Genomic DNA, 20,948 nt, shown 5'->3' with positions numbered 1-20,948 from the left:
CTCACAGGCTTCTGTCCGATGAGGAATGGGAGCGGAGTTGGGAGAGAAGCGCGTGGAAGGGGGCCCTTCAGAGAGCCCAAAAAAAATGTAGGGCAGGAGGGATGGATTTTTTTTAAATTAGTGTTTCATAAACTCAAGAGCAGTCCATATTCATTGTAGTACATTTGACAATGCCTAAGAAGAATGGAGACTAAGTGGTCACCTGTAATGTCACCCACACTGCCGCCACCTCCCGAACAGCCAGCGGAACATTTTGACCCCTGTGACGCGGTTTTCATATAAGAACATGGCAGGAAGCCCTCAGAAGTCTGCATCTTCTCGGGGCTGGATTTGCCTTTCACTGTGCTGTCTTTTCTCCCTTACTTTCTCAGCTGCACCTGGTGGCCCTGAACACACCATTTTCAGGGGACATTCGAGCTGATTTTCAGTGCTTCCAGCAGGCCAGGGCTGCAGGCCTGTTGTCAACCTACCGAGCGTTCTTATCCACCCACCTGCAAGATCTCTCCTCCATTGTGAGGAAGGCAGAGCGATACAGCCTTCCTATAGTGAACCTCAAGGTAAAGCCAAACACTTGATTCCCTTACCTTTCGGACGCACTGGGCCCCCGGGGACTGGCAGCCACTGCCATGATGTTAACAGAATAGGAGTGTCGACTCCAGGCCCAGCTCTCTCCCTGGCTCTGTGTGGTCACTTGTCCTCTGGACCTCCGCTTCCTCATGCTTATGATGGCCTTTCCTGCTCACTTGGTCCACGGCTGCTGGAACAGACAGGATGGAGAACAATAACCTCTTTTGTTTACTACAGAGCACTTTATTATATTAACAGATACTTCCAAGAAAAATGGGAATTATTACTTTTCCAGTCTATCAAATGAGAAAACTTGGCTCAAAGTCACGGCCAACTAAAATTAGTGTCCTTGACCCCTGTGCCTGGCAACACTCAAGGATACCTCCCAGAAGGCAGCAGCTGAGTAGCTCCTAAGCAAGCTCAGGGGCAGGGGACCAGGACCCTGGCCTGCTACTCTTAGGTATCCAAGCTGCCAGAGCCTGGCAGATTAGAGCCCTGGAAGATCACTCAATTATACCATGGCACTGGTCAGCTCCTGTAAGGCTAGAGAGAGGTGGTTCTATTGCTGCCCACATGTATCCTGGTTCTATTGCTACTCATACCTACGTCCTGGGTCCTGACGACTAAGGAGATCTCAAAAGAGCTTTGAGACCCTCCTGTCCCTGTAACCCTAGTGCCCCACTTTGGAACCTATAGGCTGGCAAGTTCCACCCTGACCCCATAGCCAGCACCTTCCATAGGCTCTCCCAGGTTCTATCCCAACCACCTTTGCCCACTGGAATGATTGGCATTTCTCCCTCTCTCCATAAGAGAACAGGACCTTTTAGGAAAGGAACTAAGATTCATGACCATATCACCCACAGTGTAAACTGGGGCAAAGCCTGGCACCAAGTCGAATCTCAGTACACATGCATAAAAGTTTTAAGATGACAATAAATAAAACCAAGACCTGAAACAAACCTCGCGTGGGGAGGAGCCTTAGACACGCATATAATAAGAGAATTTAACTCCAGAAATTAAGGTAATTTTTAAAAAAGAACTCGAGGATAGATTATAAAATCCAACTAGGAATGTTTCCAGAGTTCCCACGACCTCCAGTCTCTGGGTTCGTGGGTGGGGACTTTCATGTGAGGTGGCCTCAGGGCCTAAGGAATGCGGAAAACTTGAGTTCATTTGCAGGCTGATGGATTAAGGATTCTAATGTGGTGTTTTGTCTCCACAGGGCCAAGTACTTTTTAATAACTGGGACTCAATTTTTTCTGGCCATGGAGGTCAGTTCAACGCACGTGTTCCGATTTACTCCTTCGACGGTCGAGACATCATGGCAGATCCTTCTTGGTAAGTGGAGGTGGACGCCCCCTTGGGGTCCCGGGCATGGCAACGGGATGCCCCTGGTCAGCTGCGCCAGGAGCCAGGGCAACTCCAGGTCCAACGAAATGAATTGTTTTTGCTTCGGGGTGAGAATCAGAGGAGGCTGTGTGCAAGGAGAGGCCGGTGATGGGACTCTGATGGATGAGACACTAACCAGGGCAGAGAATGAGAGGAGCCACTCAAGACCAAGCAATGTAGCGAGCTGGGCTCCGGGTCAGGAAAGCTGGGTATGGCCGGGGTAGCCTGTGTTCAGAAAGTCGGAAGGACTTGAGGGGGGAGAGAGAGAGAGAGAGGTGACTTGGCATCTGACCCTACAGGGTTAATGAGTTAACTCGATTCACTAGATGTGTGCCAGTTTGCTTACGGAGATATACCACACCAAAGTGTCACTTGGAAAAAATAACATGACAACATGACTTTCTAGGCCCCAGAAGGTCATCTGGCATGGCTCCAGCACCCATGGCGTCCGTCTTGTGGACAAGTACTGTGAAGCATGGCGAACCTCGGACGTGGCCGTCACGGGATTGGCCTCCCCGCTGAGCACAGGGAAGATCCTGGACCAGAAAGCATACAGCTGTGCCAACCGGCTGATTGTTCTGTGTATCGAAAACAGTTTCATGACAGATGCTAGGAAGTAATGACCTTCCGATGCTTCTGAGAGTTTTCCAATGTTTCTGATGTGAAGAAGAGTTGACACTGAAATCTGAAATGTCTAAATGTTGTAAATATTACATGTTTTATTACACAGTCATTACAACAGCAACCAAAGAAAACATACCTCAATACACTCAATACTGAAGACACAAAGGACTCAGATCAATAACAAAATCTGATCCATATATCGGTGCTAGATCCCGCAGGAAACCCACGCGGTGTGAACACATCCCAACACGGTGAAGGGCGAGTTGAAAACAAAAAGCCGTGGCATTTGGCCCACTGCGTTTTTCAGAAAGTGATGTCCTTCTTTTAGCCATTGTTGTTGAGTGTAAGATGTCTTTCATGTTTTCTTACCAAGCCAGTGTTGGAAATGTTACCCCATTCTAAGTTATGTGCAAACCCAATGCTTCCTTCTTCCACGTGCTTCTATCATTTACAACTGCTGTTCATACAAGGAAACAGATCTGCTCGAATGATCCTGTTTGTGTTTCCTACTATTACCAGACTTTAATATTTTTCCCTAAAATAGTATTGCCATCATGCTCCAGGAGTCGTCTATTTGTACACAATCATATTTTGCTATGGCATCTGTTTATATGACTCTGACTTACTGGAAAAGTTGAAACTCCAAATTATCTGAAACTAGAAGAGAAATAGTACCTAATCACCACCTTGTCCTCGGCGGCTCTCCCCCCCACCCACCCCCCACCCCCCCAATTCTATGACTTGCATTTGGTAATTCTTGAATTACAGCTGCCACTGAAACTGACTGGCTCAGAGGGTGGATTTTCTGAGCGCTATCTTCATGCTGTATACTTTGATTTTTTTTTTCCCTCCATGTAAGTGAACATAAAAAACATCTTTTCCGGGCATGTTCTTCTGTTTGACTTTTCCCCCAGTTCCTTTATTCTCCACCATGGGTATGGAAGCTGGCCAGGGTGGGTTTGCTATCTTGTCTCTGCCACCTGTGCCAGCCCTCACGTGGGGATCAGAGACCGGAAAGATTTTCCCATCATGCTCATCTACTCTGCCGCCTGTCATCTCAGCTTGGTGGGGGCAGTGTCAGGTGGACCTAAGAGCCGCGGAGTGGGACCCAGGTGTGTTTGCATCACTGTCTCAGGTGTGACCTGGGGCATGTCTGCCTCTGTCTCTCAAGGGGGTTGGGCTAAGACAAGTGTAAGTCAGCTGCCAGGTATTAAACATCAGACTCACTATAGATCCCATTTGCTTTTTATAATAACTCAGCAAGGTCAGTATCGTTATCTCCACTTTGCAAATGAATAGGAAAAAAATAAAGTGGAGGCGCAGACATGCCCCTGTCCCAGAGCTGAGAGCGGCAGGGCGGGGCTCCGACAGAGGCTCTGTCTCATTCCAGATCTTTCCGAGGAGTGGCTGTGTGAGGCTCCTCCCAGCTCCCTCCAGCTCCCATGCGTGACTCTCTGTAGGTGAAACAGAATCGCCAGGCAAGAGGCCTGCTGGGATATTTCCTGCCATTCAGCTGGGCTAGCCCAGAAACTCAGCAAAGTGAACTCACAGTGGGTGCAGTAGGAAGGAAGTTAAAGGAGAGGAAAAAAACAACCAAACCCAGCAGCCGGAACCTCCACTTAGGGGCTTCCCAAATGGAAGAGCAGTGAGAGTCTCCACAGCAAGTCAGGGACTGAAGACAGAAGCCCCAGAGGTGGAGAGTTGAGGACCAGCACACCTGCTGGGTGACGGGGTGTCATGAATGGGAATCACGGCCAGGGAGGGGTGGCGGACAGGAGCACCTAAGGTCACAACGGCAGATGCCACCCGTTCCAGGGAGAGCCTGTATGGCCGTGGAAGGGGCAGGGTGGATGGAGACTCAGGGAGGAACTGGAAGACCAGGAGTCCTGGCTCCTGGCCCTCTTCACACACTGGAGCAGGTTTAAGCCGCCGTCCCAGAAGCAGGCCCTGACTCGGTCACAGCCCCATTCAGACCCTGACAATGACTGGAAATCCCTGGCCCGGCTGGCATGCAACATCCCCACTGACCTTTCCTACCACGTGACTGCCGGCCGCAGCCCAGAGCCTTCGTGGTCACTTAGGAAGCCACAGGGGCTCCTCTGCCAGGCCGTGTTTGTGCCCTGCCCCATCTCGGGCACGCCTCAGTCACTCCAGGTCAACCCTGGTCCTCCTGCCGATGGCTGGTGCATCTGCAGTGTACCCCCATCCTTGGCACCTGCCCACCTTCTCTCATGCTCCCCGCTCTGACCCCGATAGGGATTTTATCACACGATTGAAGCCCAACGGGGGAGGGTCCCATGCCTTGCAGGGAGCTCTGTGCCTGGAAGTCTGGAATGGACCTGAAGGCTAGGAAGCAGCTCTCAGGTGAAAGAAGGAAGGGAGGATGGCCACAGGTAGCTATCTTCAAAGTGTTCAGGTCTTTGGAGTGCTTGCTCCGAGCACCTGTGGCAGACCCTCAAGGTCTTCAAGATCGAAGCCTGCAGCCACCACAGGTCTGAAGCAGCAGAGGAACCAGGACAGGAACACCTGCCCACCCACGCCAGAGGCCAGGCCCCACGAGAAGGGGGCAGAAGAGCAAGGGGACTGAAACGGTAGCAAGGCGACAGCACCAAGAAGATACAGGACAATCCCCACTGACCTGGACATGGCCGCATGATGTGGCGCCGCCCTCAGGTTTCCTAACCCCTCTGGACTCTGTGGCCTGCACTGTGTCACGTGAGCATGCCAGGAGTGTGGAATTCTAGGAAGGGTCAGCAGTCCAGGACAGCTGAGTACTAGTCCAGACACTTACTGTATGTGTAAGTGCCTTGGAACCAGGAAGAACAGGGGATGCAGAGACACACGACGCCATGCACCTGTGTGTGTGTGTATGTGTGTGTGTGTATGATCCCTTCAGTCCAACCAAGGAAAGACTCCTTGTGTGGCAGGGGTGCTTGCAGACAGCCCCAGGCTTGCATCACTGCACCACCCCCACAAGGCTTCCTCTCCCCTCTGGGAGTGTATCAGTTCCTGCAAATGACTTGGATGGGTCGTATTCGTGTTGTGTGCCTGTGCCCATGACTCTGCTGAGCAGCCCCACCAGAGATGAGCCGTGCAGAAGGAACAATTCCTCCATCCCAAATGTGTGTGTATCTGTGCGTGCATGCTGGAGCGGCAATGGCCTGAAAACAGGCACACAGAGGTTGAGAGGATTAAGAGAGAGAGAGAGAGAAAGAGAAAGAGAGAGAGAGAGAGAGATGCCTCCACACAGAGCAGCAGGAAAGGGCTGACTTGGGGATGGGGGTGCGGTGGGGGTGGAGGATAGGCAGAGGTGAGATCAGGCCAGCCTTGAATTCTAGGGCGAGGCATTTAGACTTCATCCTACAACTCAGAAACCTACCAGCTGGGACAAGGATCTGTGTATAGTCCTTAGCTGACCCTAGAGAGAGACCTTTAACTCCTGGGTCACTGGGACACTACTGAGCCTTTTCAAAGCCATTTGATGGCCACTGGTTGACTGCCTCCCCTTTCTCCTTATGCTCCAACTTACAGGCAAGTATGCAGAGGTATTTGGGTTCAAAGCTTGCCTCTGCCACCTACTATGTAATTCTAGGCAAGCTACAGAAAATCTCTTAGTTCTTGAAAATAATTCCTATGGAATCCTTTCCTATACACCAGTTTCTTCATCTATAACATAAGGATAATCAGGGGAACGTCTCTCCATTGGGTTAATTCATTGGAAGCATTGGGAATGGAGTTCTGGCCCAGAGCAAGGCTCCAGTCAGTGCTCGTTATCCCTGGCCTGTGTCTCCCAGGAGCTACGGGGGTTCTCCCCCCGGCCGGGTTTCTCTGCCTGTCTGCACGTCCAGAGCTGTGACTTACCGTGTACACAGTTAAAGCTCTACCTGCTGCCTGGGGAATATCAGCTCTCCCGAGCCCTGATTTCCCAGCAGCCCTGCCCCTGTGCTCATCCCGCCTGTAACCCAACCAGCACAATGTTGTCATCTGGCTCAGCAGGGGCTCCCAAACTCAGCCCTGACACTATGGCTAGATTCCTTCTGATTGACAGCAGCACGTGCCACAATGACTGTTACACAGATTTATTATCCCCCTGCCTAAGCCTGCCCAGAGTGCCCTGTTATGTGATACGTGGGTAGAAGCAACGTCCTGCTCTCCTCTCCTTCCAGACTTACTCTGTTGCCTCTGGTCCTTCTACCAGTCAATGGCAACCCTGCCCAGCCAGTAGCCTGGGAGTCGTTTATTTATGCATTCATTCAACAAATATTGACTGAGTGTCTCCTTAGTAATGAGAACAACAATAACAAGAATAAACCATAGAGTGAGTGCTAGGAGGCTCAGCAAGGTGCGGTGTTTCCCTGATGACTACTTTGATTTTTAACAATTTACTGGAGAGGCAGAAATACACCTATACAAACACACATGCAGATACACAGAGGCAGAGACGAGACAGACAGACAGTGATCTTCCATCTGCTGGTTTTCTCTGCAAATACCTGCAATAGCCAGGGCTGGACCAGGCCAAAGCCAGGGGCCAGAGATGTAATCCAGGTCTCCTACCTGGGTGGCAGAAACCCAACCCCTCGAGCCATTACCTGCTGCCTCCCACAGTGTGCACTTTCACAGGAAGCTGGCATGGAGCGCAGAGGCGGGACTTCAGGCGTTCTGATAGGGGTTATAGGTGTCTTAACCCCCAGGCCAAATGCATGCTTTTTTTTAAATGTCAAAACATGAAGAAACTTCCTGGGCTACTGTCGCATTGCTGCCTGTGCGGTCTTCCTTTGAGACAGCAGGGTGCTGCTCCTGTCTCTCCCTCCACAGCAGGGGCCGCACACCTCCCTGCCGACTGCCTGCCTTCCCGCTTCTCCCCACCGCAGGAGAGAGCGCTTTGGAAAAAGCATGCCACGTGCAGGCAGTACTTTGATTTGGGTTTTCCTTAAGGTGAGGACTCATTGGCAAGTAGTTTATATATAGGAGGTGATTCCAGGAGACACAGCTGAGGGTGGGGAGGAAAAGCAGGTTGTAACGAACTCTGCATCTTGTCCACCCTGGGTGACCAGGTCATACGCTCTTCTTAGGGACTCGAGGACTCTTAGGCTGACACTTGGAAGGTCTACAGGGGTCTTCAAGAAGCTCATGGGGCCGGCACCGTGGCTCAACAGGCTAATCCTCTGCCTTGCGGCGCCGGCACACCAGGTTCTAGACCCAGTTGGGGCGCCGGATTCTGTCCCGGTTGCCCCCTCTTCCAGGCCAGCTCTCTGCTGTGGCCAGGGAGTGCAGTGGAGGATGGCCCAAGTGCTTGGGCCCTGCACCTCCATGGGAGACCAGAATAAGCACCTGGCTCCTGCCATCGGATCAGCGCGGTGCACTGGCCGCAGTGCACCGGCCGCGGCAGCCATTGGAGGGTGAACCAACGGCAAAGAAAGACCTTTCTCTCTCTCTCTCTCTCTCTCACTGTCCACTCTGCCTGTCAAAAAATTAAAAAATAAATAAAATTAAAAAATAAAAAAAAGAAGCTCATGGAAAATGTACATCAGGAAAAAGACTTTGCATGGATTTCAATTTGGCACAGCAAACTTATCCTTTAATTACATCTTTTTATAAATTTTTAAAAAGTATTCATTTTTGAAAGGTAGAGACGGATCCCTCATCCATCAGCTAGTTCATTCCCCAAATGCCTGGGCTGGGAGCTGGAGCCAGGAGCCAGGCATTCAATCCCTGTCTCCCACTTGAGTGGCAGGAACCCCGTCACTGGAGCCATCATCACGGCTTCCCAGGGTCTGTATCTGGGGGAACCTGAAGTGAGGAGCCAGAGCCAGGACTAGAATCTAGGTTCTCCCATATGAGGTGCAGCCGTCTTCACCACCAAGCCAAATGCCCACCCCCTTCTTGTTTCATGGGCTTATTGAAGTAGCCCCATATTTATTTATTTATTTTTGGACAGGCAGAGTAGACAGTGAGGGAGAGAGAGACAGAGAGAAAGGTCTTCCTTTTTGCCGTTGGTTCAGCCTCCAATGGCCGCTGCGGCCGGCGCACCACGCTGATCCGATGGCAGGAGCCAGGTGCTTCTCCTGGTCTCCCATGCGGGTGCAGGGCCCAAGCACTTGGGCCATCCTCCACTGCCTTCCCGGGCTATAGCAGAGAGCTGGCCTGGAAGAGGGGCAACCAGGATAGAATCCAGCACACCGACCGGGACTAGAACCTGGTGTGCCGGCGCCGCAAGGCGGAGGATTAGCCTATTGAGTCACGGCGCCGGCCAAAGTAGCCCCGTATTTATACCCCAACCTGCATCAGTCACTGCAAAATGGGGGGTGGGGGCCCTGCTTCAACTTCCAGTAGCACAGGTAGAGTGGGCTCAGGTTGCCAGAGAACAGTTTCAGACAAAGCAATGAGTAGGTGGCAATCAGCATTTGAAGACCTGGGCACCTACTACATGAGGGTCTGTCTAACAGGGAGCCACTGGGGTTTGATTTCAAGATAAAGATTTGAACTTAGAGCAACTTCCTCAAATGGTACTCAAAGGATAAAAACGCAAAGAAAAACAACTTACAACACCGCTGTTAAAAAAGAGAGGCCAAGCGAGCAGAAACCATCAGGGCTTCCTGCAAGATGGCAGCCTGGTGCGCTGGGATATGCTACAACTACAGAGAAGGCCGGGCGAGTCTGAGCGTCTGTGCTGAGCCTGGTACCCACTCGACCGTGCCCGCAGAGACCGTGGCAGAGAGATGCTGAGAGGAGAGCCACTGATGCTCCTGGGGCCGTGCCATTGCTGACAGCACCCAGAAGGGCCGTGGATCCTTGTGGAGGTAGAGTATCGATGGTCATCAGGAGGGGTTTAGCAGCCTCCAAAAGGGAACCGGCACGTGGATCAGAACCAGGAAATACCTCTCCAAATGTCACAGTTGGGGCCAGTTAAGCTGCTGCTTGGGATGCCACCATCCCCCATGGAAGCACAGGTTAGAGTCATGGCTCCTCTTCTGATTTAGCTTCCTGCTGATGTGCCTGGGAAAGCAGAAGATGGCTCAAATGCTTGGGCCCCCCATGGGGGAGACTGTGAGTTTGTTCCAGATTCCTGGCTTCAGCCTGGCCAAGCCCCAGCTGTTGTAGCCACCAGTGGATGGAAGATACCCGCCGCCCCCTCTACCCTGCCTCTTTCTTTCTCTGTAACTCTGCCTTTCAAATAAATAAAATAAATCTTTAGAAAAAAAAAAAACATGAAATGGAATACAAGGAGAACAAAAAAGAGTTCTCGCAAAAGAAAGAATGACTGAGCTCAGCAACATAGAAGTGCAGGATATGTGCTGTAGAAACCTGGTTTAGCAGATTATTACACAAAATTGAAAGAATTGAATGTGATCCTCTCAGCACATGGACAAAAAGATAAATTCTTGAGAGAAAAGGCAAGGGAGAGGGAGATAGTTATACTGTTCCAATACTTATATAACAGGACCCCTAGAATAAGAACATTGAATGGATGGAAGACAAGGATCTGTGTCAATTAACAAAAGGATGAAAGAATATTTCCGGAGTCTTAGCTACGGATCGGCATTGGCGTTCTCATTTCCAATATTAGAAATTGGAAGACAGAGTGGGCCTGGGGCAGAGCAGCTCGGTCCCTGCCTGGGACGCCTGCCTCCCCTATCGGAGTGCCTGGTTCCAGCCCTGGCAGGTCTGTTTCCCATCCAGCTTCCTGTTGGTGCGCACCCTGGGAGGCAGCAGAGGATGGCTGTTAGCCCGCAATCACAGTCTGGTTGGAAAACCAAAGCTAAAGTTTCTCCAGCCGGCCAAACTGAGGATTTAAACCCAGAGCCCACTCCCCCCCACCCCCCGCCAGTCACCTGAGCATGCTGTTCTGCTGCTTGGATTGTAGGTTTTACACTTTCCCTATGGGGTGAGTACATGCATTGCGTCAGACTTAAACAATGCAGGTTTGTGTGTAGTTATCAATCACTTTGAAAGTCAAAGAATACCTCATTGGAAATTGAAGAGCCCCTGGGAATAACTAAGAGACTTGGTTATTGATCAGGAGGAACCATTGCCTTATGCATTTCCCACATGCAGTGTTATCAGTGTACAGCAAACAGTGGGGTCGTTAATCACCCTTCCCACACTGGCCCTAGTAAATCTTCAGTACGGTGGCTATTTCCTTGTCTGTGGCTGATGTTTCCTGGTTGTGGTGTAGCTTCCTTGAAAGTTCCTGTGTCTTGGGAACCAGCAGAGAGGAGTCTACAAGCACAAACAACACCCTGGTTGACCCAGGCTTCCGCAGGACTCAAGTTCACGAGACCCAAGTACTCGGGTCCCTGGCACCCATGTGGTGGTCCAGATTGGTTTGGGGGCTCCTGGCTTCAGCCTGGCCCAGTCCTGGCCGTGGCGTGCTAGCCGGTGGAAGTTCTCTTTCTGTCTCTCCTACTTTTTCTGTCTTTCAAATAAAACGAAAATAAAGAGATAAAAATTAGAAGACTGCAGAGCAATGTGTAAATAACCCTGTGGCCAAGAATTATATTAAAATTTCGTAGCCAGTCAAACCTTCATGTACGAAAATAAAAAGAGAGACATTTTTAGAAATGTCAAGTCTCAAAATTATAGCCTTCAGGTCCCCATTCTGAGAAACAGACTCAGTGGAAGAACCATAACCAGGTGGAAGTTGACAGAGAGGTAAGAACTCATAACATCCCAGAAAATTCCTATTTTATTTGTTAATCTGTAGACAACTTTATTTTCCCCAGAGGCAGGAATACCAAGGAGATTTGAGCTTCACTCAAAAAAAAAAAAAAAAAATCACACATTGTGACACTGGTGATGAGGTAGGAAACTTACTGTGATCTAGATATTCTTCCTGGAGCTCACACTAGAAACCTAGTGAGAAACACCGTCAGCGTGAGTTACGTCATGTCCAAGTCCATGTTTCCTAGTGTGCACTATGTGTCCCACATCTGGGCTGAGGAGCTCTTTGCTTTAATAGTTAATACTGGCCGGCGCCACAGCTCACTAGGTTAATCCTCTGCCTGTGGCGCCAGCACCCTGAGTTCTAGTCCTGGTCGGGGTGCTGGATTCTGTCCCGGTTGCTCCTCTTCCAGTCCAGCTCTCTGCTGTGGCCCAGGAGTGCAGTGGAGGATGGCCCAAGTCCTTGGGCCCTGCACCCCATGGGAGACCAGGAGAAGCATCTGGCTCCTGGCTTCGGATGGATGCAGTGCACCGGCCGTGGCGGCCATTTGGGAGGTGAACCAACGGGAAAAGGAAGACCTTTCTGTCTTTCTCTCTCTCTCACTGTCTAACTCGGCCTGTCAAAAAAAAAAAAAAAAAGTTAATATGTGTTAGAAAACTACAGGTGGACACCAAGTCCAGAATTTCACACTTATTTTTATTTGATATGAGATTAAGGTGGGGTCTTTGAGTTGATTAAAAAAATTGGCTGTTTCTTTTTTTCTAAGATTCATTTGTTTATTTGAAAGGCAGAGAGGGAAAACAGAGAAAGATGGAGAAAGAAAAGAGAGAGAGAGAGAGACCTTCTATCCTCTGGTCTGCTCCCCAAATGGCCACAATAGCTGACACTGGGCCAGGTTGAAGCCAGGAGCCTGGAACTCCATATCTTCCACATAGGTGGCAGGGGCCCAAGTCCTTGGCCCATCTTCTGCTACTTTTTCCAGGTGCATTAGCAGGGAACTGGGTTGGAAGTGGAGTAGCTGGGACTCAACCAGGGCTGGGATGTCAGCATTTTAAGAGGTAGCTTAATCCCCTGTGCCAGCCCAGAGTAGTCAAATTTTAAAAAGTATATTGTGGGACTGGCACTATCGCATAGCTGGTAAAGCTGCAGTGCCGGCATCCCATATGGGCACTGGTTCGAGATCCAGCTGCTCCACTTCTGATGCAGCTCTCTGCTGTGGCCTGGGAAAGCGGTAGAAGATGGCCCAAGTGCCTGGGCCCCTGTACCCATGTAGGAGACCCAGAAGAAGTTCCTGGCTCCTGGCTTCGGATCGGCACAGCTCCAGCCGTTGTGGCCATTTGGGGAGTGAAACAGTAGATGGAAGACCTCTCTCTTTCTTTCTCTCTACCTCTCTACCTCTCCTCTCTCTGCGTAACTCTGTTTTTCAAATAAATAAATCAATAATTTTTTTAAAGTTTATTGGTTGAAAGAATGGTGTTAGATAATTTACAGTACAAATGGTGTTTTTTTTTTTTTTTTTTTTTTTTTTTTTTTGGACAGGCAGAGTTAGACAGTGAGAGAGAGAGAGAGGCGGAGAGAAAGGTCTTCCTTCCGTTGGTTCACTCCCCAAATGGCCGCCACGGCTGGTGCGCTGCACTGATCTGAAGCCAGGAGCCAGGTGCTTCCTCCTGGTCTTCCATGTGGGTACAGGGCCCAAGCACTTGGGCCATCCTCCACTGCCTTCCTGGGCCACAGCAGAGAGCTGGACTGGAAGAGAAGCAACCGGACAGAACCGGCCCTCCGACTGGGTCTAGAACCCGGGGTGCTGGCGCCGCAGGCAGAGGATTAGCCTAGTGAGCCGCAGCGCCAGCCCAAATGGTGTATTGTTAAGATTGTAGGCAAATGAAAATATTTTGGGAAAGTTATACTAAATACTTGTTGATGTGTGGTTGTAAAATATGTTCCAGACATTATCGAATTGATAAAACAGGTTCATGTTTCTTTTAAAGCTTAAACTACAAGTCTGATCCTCTAGGTACAAAATTAGCACAATGTCTAGTCTTTTTCTTCCTGAAATATTCTTCAGAAAAAAAAGTCTTCCTTCAAGTGTTCCAGGGTTGCTTACAGTTTGCCCAGGAGTTCATTCAACTCATTATTTATTGTGGGTGCCTCCTGGAAAAAGAGGACAGGGCCAGACCACTCCCCCGGTCTGGTGCTCCACTGGCTGGCGGAGGTGCGCTGGTGCTGCTGAGAGCTCTGCTGAGGATCTGCGTGGCTTCCGGCGGGATCGCCCTGTTCTGGCGGTCTGGTCACCCGAACCACCCGTGCTGCCACTGACACAAGTGCCTGCCAGTTGATGCCACGATGCTTCGTGTGAGTTCAAGGCTGGTTGTTGCTTCAGAAGAGGCATTTATCCTAGGGGTTAAGACAGCCATAGCCCACATTGCACTACCTGGGTTTACTTCCCGGCTCTGGCTGCTGACTCCAGCTTCCCACTAATGCAGACCCTGGGAGGCAGTGATGCTGGCTCAAGTAACTGGATCCTGGACACCCACGTGGGAGATCTGGATTGTGTTCCTGGCTTCTTACTCTAACCCCAGTGCATGTCATTGTGCGTGGGCATTTGGGAAGTGAACCAGTGTATGGGAGCTCTGTCCCTCTGTTTTTCTGTCTCTCTTTCAAATAATATTTTTTAAAAGAAAATTGCTTCTTCTTATAGTGTTATGCGTATTTAAGGAACCTACAATAAAGCTGTTGCTCTGCCTTTCAAATAAATAAACTTTAGGAAAAAAAATCTCAGCTCCCCAAATTTTGCATTCTTAGATAGGTTATGGGTGGGATAGGAGCAGTAGCTCAAAGATGGGGGGGGGGGGGGGATGTCATAGAAGAAGGGGGAAGTAATGGGCAAGTGAAACGCAATGATCCCCAGTGCACCTGCACTCCTTGGGTGTAGAATGGACACGCCCACACACACCCCTCCCATTGCACAAATGCCCTATTAGTCTGTTTTGCATTACTCTACTGAAGTACCCGAGGCAGGTTACTCAGGAAGGCGACTACGTAGCTCTTGGTTTTGGAAGACTAAAGCTCAAGGTCGGTGGCCCTATTAGGTAGGAAGTCAGATATGAGCTTATGTGTGTGTGACAAAGGCCTAAGGAGACATTTAGGTCCAGCATATGCATCTCAAAGTCACTGGGGCAGCCCAGTGTTTGCATCCTGCCCTGCCCCTCTACCCGGTAACCTGCCAGGTGTGGGTCCCCGCCCCTTCTGCCTGATAATCCTTCAGGTGCAGCCCAGTATCTGCATTTCAAATACCCTGCTCCTGGATCCTGACCCTCCAGGGGGTCTTGCTCACCCTTCCTCTAACCAGGGCAGCGCCAGCCAGGCTTCCTCCTGTCTGATAACTTCAGGGGGAAAACTTAGGAGTTTTTCTATTTACATCCAAGAAGTTCTTTGTTCCAAGGGGAGCAGAGGTGGGGTGGCAAGACCCTCAGCCTCAACCAGACTGCACGCTCAGCCCTCTGCCTCTCTGCTGAGCCGCCCACCTGGCCTGCCCAGGTGTATTCTCCACTCAACCATGTAACCTCGCTCTCCCCCAGTCTGAGCAACTGGGCGCTCTCTCTCAGGTTCTGTCTGGAGAGGTGCCCATCCGTTTTTACAGATGTCCCTATCCTAATAAACCTTGCTATTTTACTTTCCTCTACTCTCTGTCTCACACCTGAATTCTTTCTTGTGTGAAGACAAGAACCCTGCCATTCACCAGTAACAGCCCTATTGGTTCAGCCTGGTTAGGACCTATGGAAGGTTGGAGTTACATCAACAGGAGCTTGGGTTGGATGAAGATACAGGAAATACCTGGAAATACGCATCCAGAGATGACTCAGGAGTTGATCTCGCTGTTATGACAACTCCTCTCACAAGAACTCAGGCACTCACTCAGGACACCTTAATCCCTTCCATGGGCAGCTCTCCTGGTGACCCAAGGTCTTCCCACTTCACACCTCACCTCTCTGCTCCAGCATCCTAGGGACCAATCTCCCCACACATGAACCCTGGGGACACACTCAACACATATCCAAACCCCAGCTGGTGTTCTAACTCATTTTAATAAAAATGCCCTCAAGTGACATCTAGTTATCACATCCAGCTAAGGGACAGGGGTCTCTGGTGATACATGTCCCATTCAGTCATGTCCTGGAGCTGACTGGTCAATTACTGATCATGTATTGAACACCCAGGAGTGCAGAGGAGGACAGAGTGGGCCTTTGAGGATCTTCCATCCCAGAGGCGGGAGATAATAAACATACAAACAAATAAATAGAGAAGATGAATTCCGGTACTGAAAGCTGCTTCAAGAAGATAAAGGTAATGGAGCTGAATGAGAGGGGAGCAGAGGCACCGCCCTCGCTAGCATGGAGACCCTTTCAGAAGACATGACATTTTAATTTTTTTTTTTTTTGACAGGCAGAGTGGATAGTGAGAGAGACAGAGAGAAAGGTCTTCCTTTGCCATTAGTTCACCCTCCAATGGCCGCCACGGCCGGCGCACCATGCTGATCCGAAGCCAGGAGCCAGGTGCTTCTCCTGGTCTCCCGTGGGGTGCAGGGCCCAAGCACTTGGGCCATCCTCCTGCACTCCTGGGCCACAGCAGAGAGCTGGCCTGGAAGAGGGGCAACCGGGACAGAATCTGGCGCCCCAACCGGGACTAGAACCCGGTGTGCCGGCGCCTCAGGTGGAGGATTAGCCTAGTGAGCCGCGGCGCCGGCGAAGGACATGACATTTGAGTTGTCGCATTTGTAATTTGTGTGTGAGGATGTCTTGGTGGAGGTATAAATGGAAAACTATTTGGTTTCTTGCAATTGCTATGCCTGACCATGCTGTCTCTACAGCATAGTCTCTTATAGCATAGACCCTTAATAGACCTGTGGGGCAGAGTATTAGCTAAGGCCTATCCAAAAGACCAAAAAAAAAAAAAAAAAAAAACCGTTTTTTTAAAATTGAAGCAGAGAGAACTTGATGCAGACAATTAATGAGATGAGTGATGGAAGAGCCAAGAAAGGAACAGAGGACAGAGGACTGTCTGCCTACGGAAGGCAGTGTGTTGCCAGATCTCAGAGGCTGGAATCAAATATCAAAAGCTAGACTGTGCTAGGCCTGGGGTCAGGAGGAGGAAGAGCTCCCAGCAGAAATCCCACTGGCGACGGAGAGGAGAGGCGAACACCTCCCTCCTCTTTCCCAGTCCCTCCACTCTGCCTGCCTCTCACCGCACAGCCAAGGGTCAGTGGACCCAGCAGCTTGGGGCTCACACTGCAGGGTCAGGTCCCCACTTCCAACACAGAGCAGGGCTAGGGAAGGATGAGGGCAAGCATGCCCAAAGCAGACACAGGAAGATTCCAGAATGTCCTACGAAAAGTGCAGTCTCCTCCAAGACTCTAATCTCAAACTCTATTTATGTGTCTCCTTCCTTCTCCCCTGCCCCAGATCCTGGCTTCTAGGAATGAAGGAATGTGGTCCTCGGCTGAGAAATCCCCTCCTCTTTCTTCTTCAAGGCCCAGCTCTTGCAGTATAGTCAACTTGGGTGCAAGAAGAAGAAACCGGACTAGAGTCTCTACTCATTGGCTGCAGCTGCAGCCCTTCCTAGGCTGTCCATTACTGCTTCTCTGGGTAATGCTGGCCACTGTGACCCTCGCTGTGACAGGCACAAATGCAGGTGATCCCCTGGCGGACCTGTAACCACAAACCCAACCATCTCTGCAGTATCTACCAGGCCCAGCTGGAAATCCTCCCATGCTTGCCGGGGCAATTGTAGGAGTTGTGGTAGCTCCTCCTCTGCCCTCAATCCTATCTTGAAATAAAGCTCATTATCTCCTATCTTACTCAGATAAGAGCAAGGACAAATTAGAAAATGATATCCAACTTGGGAACAGCATAATTTCCCCTTCTTTCTGGTACCCTCCTTCTATTCTATGCCTGATTCTTTGGAGTCTCCCCAATATTTGGCTTGAGGGGAAGGTTGCTTCCCCTCACAAACACTAAACTCCCCTCAAGGCAGATGGTTCTGACCCTGGCTCCCCTCCTTCTTCCCTTCCCAGTCCTCTCATTCTCATGGAGCTTGAGGAGGAGGGGTAGGGGGAGGACGGATGGGGAGAGGCTGGTAGGGGCAGATGAGATGCCTTTTAGTAAACTCTTGGAGGGGGACCGGGTTTCTTAGAGCACCGTACAGCCCCTCAGTCATGGAGCATCCTGTTGATGTGAGCAATAGAAAAGAGCTGGGGCAGAGCGCCCCAAGAGGGAGGGACAACACATGGAAAGCCCTTGGCAAGTGGCATGGGGCAGAGGGAGCTGGTAGGAGCTGGGGCAAGAACGACTGCAGGGAAGACAGAGTGAGATGAAGGCAGGCAGGCAGCCGTGGACCGCCTCAGTCCCTGGAGGCCGAAGCGAGGGCTTTGATTTTACGTCTGCTTGCTCCAAGGAGCTGCTGGAAGTAGCTGATTGAATTGATTTTAATTTGTATTTCAGCTGAATATTTTACCTAATTTTTTGGAGATAACATTACATTATAATCAAAGGCTTAATGGTTCCACTGAATAAAGTGATTTTACTTTTTTGAGGTGGCAAATTAGATAACTGGATGTGACGCGGTGACATTTCCACTGTCAAAAAACAAAACCAGGGTTGACTCTTTCGGTACACAAAGAGAGACCCCACACACACACACATTCACCTCCTGTGACTGCCATTCATTTTCTTATTGGGTCAGACACAGCTATCTAGATGTTTGCTTCCCCAGGTCTACTAGGTTTAGTAGCATCTAAATGATCTGTACTTGAGAGAGACCTTGGTGACTGCAAGGACAATGCCAAAGGCGAACAGAGCAGCTAATCAACTCTTGTGGTGACTTAGCTGAGATGATGTCCTGGGCAAAGGTTGAGGAGCTGGAGGTGGAGAAAAGTGGGAAGATTTGGCATGAATTTGGCAGGAGGAATCTTGCAATTTCTGGGATTTGGGCCTGGCCAGGTGCCTCAATGGAGATGCTGCTTCCTGGTGTGGGAGTGGCTCTGTAAGGACGAGACAGACGTATGGTTGGTGGTTTACTTCATCATTCTATCTGCAGGCCCAGAAGAGTTATTGGCCGCTTAGCAGGTGCTCAATGACTATGTGTTGAATAAATGAAAAAGCCATAGTTTGTTCACATGACAGCTGAGCAGCCTATCGGACACACTCATGCTCCTGCCAGCTATGACTAAATGCTACATTGAACTACTCCATGTATGTTTGCAACATTTCCATTCAGAAGCGGGAAGAAAGAAACAATTCCACTTGTCATCAACTAAGAACCTGTATCCCATCCCTTGGGACAGAGAACAGCAAAGATTCTCTTTCCTGGCAGCATCAATAGGTTCTTTCTGTCCTCCTAATCGTCCTACACCCTTGGGGGACTTAGGAGAGCAGCTCATATAAAACGGTGGACCTGGCGGCAGGATAAACAAACCACATTGTCAAGTCTTTCCTTCCCTTCCCCCATCTCTTCCCTTCTGTCACTTATCTTAGCTTTTCTCTGTGCTTGGGGTCTCACAGTCTCTAACCACCAATGGCTTTGTCCTAGCAAGAGCAGGATATAGAAGTCATGGCTACCAGAAGCTCTTGGCTTATAGTATTCAGCTCAGCCTTGCCAAATCAAGAGAGGGCTGGCTCTCTCCATCCCTCGCTTGACTGGACAGAAGAGTCCCAGTTGATTGGCCCAGCTTTGATCAGTTTCCTCATTCAGTCTTAGTGGCTGGGTGAAGATTATCTACACATTGGTTTTATCCACAGCTTCTGGCTCATAACTCCCTCACTAGGGCAGGCCATAGAAACTAGAATTTCTCCTCCCCGAGGCTGGTCATGGAAACTCAGCTTATCCCACCTTTTTGTCTTGGAGCGGGCCATAAAGAAATTCTCTGCCCTGGTAGGTTGTCTGAGAGTAGACTGTCATGCTGCATTCCAGAAGGGGTCCTGCGGTACCCAAGGGGAAGAACTAACTACACAGAGGCCAAGAAGAGTGGGAACAGACGGGCCTTGCTCCTGCTCGGTGACCTGCTAAGACTGTTAGCCGCAGATCTCACTCTTTTTATCCAATCCCTTTTCTGCATGGTTGTCCAGGCTGCAGTCTCACGAGTGCAGTGAAGTCTCCATAAAAACCCAGAAAGGACAGGCTTTGGAGAGCTGGACAGTGGACAATGTGGAGGCTCCTGGAGGGTGGTGCCCACTCCCCTTCGTCTATATTTCGCCCACATTTCGCCCCCTGCATCGTTTCATTGGTACTCTTTGTAATCTTCTTTATGAGAAACTGGGAAACTTAGGCCAAGTGTTTTCCTGGGTCCTGGGAGCCACTCAATGTCATCACACCTGAGGACAGAATTGCACGAAGCCCAATTTGTGGCAGGTTGGTTAGAAGCACAGGTAGAGCAACGTAGGCTTGTGATTGGCAAGGAAGGTTAGAGGCAGTGATGGGGTGTGAGCCCTCAACCCGTGGCACCTGATGCTACCTCCAGAAGCCAGTGTCAGAGCTGAGTTACATTCAAGAACACCCAGCCGCTGTCCGCTGCAGAATGACTTGCTTGTTGCAACTCCTGGGGTCACAGGACGTTGTGAGCATCTCCTAGGAGAAACTGTGTCTGAGTTTTCCCTTCTGCCTACAGTCTTGGGGGTGGTGCAGCCAGGGTCACGTCATCCTCTTTGGCCTGGCATCTGGAATCTGTTACTGGAGGCCACGCCAGAATCCACAGTACGACTGAAGAGAGAAGGAGGAGATCTCCAACAGCAGCCGAAGGTGAGGCCAGTTGTCCCCATTCAGAAAGGAGTGAGAAGCCGGGCGGGCAAGCGGAGCAGAGCCCTGACCGCGAGTCAGGCTGCCTGCCAGGACCCGAGGAAAGAGTAAGCATTCAGAGGCCTGTTTCTGTTTTCTTTTCTGTCTTAAACAAGAAACGAGCTTGGTGGACAGGAATCGCAATGAGGGAGTGAGTGTGAGCGCTGCGCTTTGTAGAGGAATGCGAGAAGGGGGAGCGGCGAGAGCCGCCCGGTGCTTGCCAGCTGAGTTCTCGGGGAAGCAGCCGCTCCAGGGGTGACTCAGTGCGGTGTGTCACGCCTTCCCCAGCTCTGCTCTGTCCAATCCTCCAAAGCCAAATAAATAGGAAGTGTGGCAGACGGATCCTTTTTAGGAGCAGTACGCTTGGGTTTGTTTTCATGGGCGTGAGTCCACTGGAGAGCAATGATTCTGTCTTGTCTCTTACTGCGTCAGAGAAATGGAGCTAAGTGAAATTTTATTTATTTATTTTCACTTTTTATTTGAAAAGCGAGAGAGACAGACAGATACAACACACAAAGAGAGAGAGAGACAGACAGACAGATAGACGGATACACACACACACAAAGAGAGAGAGAGAGGAGTGAGGGAGAGAGAGAGCCTTTGCCTGCTGGTTCACTCCCCAAATGTCCATAACATCCAGGGCTGGGCCAGGCTGAAGCCAGGAGCCTGGGATTCAATGTAGGTCTCTCACACAGGCAGCAGGAATAAGTACTAGAGCCTGTTGACGCCCTGGTTGCACATTAGCAGGAAGCTGGAATCAGAAGTAGAGCCAAAAGTCGATCCCAGGGATGGGACACAGGTATCCAAGTAGAGGTTTAACCTCTGGGCCAAACACTCATCTAGTGGAGCGATTTAAAAGAGGTATTTCAAAGAAACAA

General features: G+C 50.3%; 1 protein-coding gene across 1 annotated transcript in view; it reads left to right on the top strand.

The window, feature by feature from the left end:
* COL15A1 (collagen type XV alpha 1 chain) overlaps window positions 1-3,457 on the top strand; it is a 106,472-nt gene extending 103,015 nt beyond the window's left edge. The window contains 3 exon segments of the mRNA XM_062207891.1: window positions 372-557; window positions 1,790-1,905; window positions 2,363-3,457. Of these exon segments, the coding sequence (XP_062063875.1) occupies window positions 372-557; window positions 1,790-1,905; window positions 2,363-2,576 (516 nt within the window). The 3' untranslated portion in view covers window positions 2,577-3,457.
* The last annotated feature ends 17,491 nt before the right edge of the window (window positions 3,458-20,948 follow it).

This window comes from Lepus europaeus, chromosome 12, assembly GCF_033115175.1.
Source record: "Lepus europaeus isolate LE1 chromosome 12, mLepTim1.pri, whole genome shotgun sequence".
NCBI classification, from domain to species: domain Eukaryota; kingdom Metazoa; phylum Chordata; class Mammalia; order Lagomorpha; family Leporidae; genus Lepus; species Lepus europaeus.
This window is presented reverse-complemented; position numbering and strand designations above follow the sequence as displayed.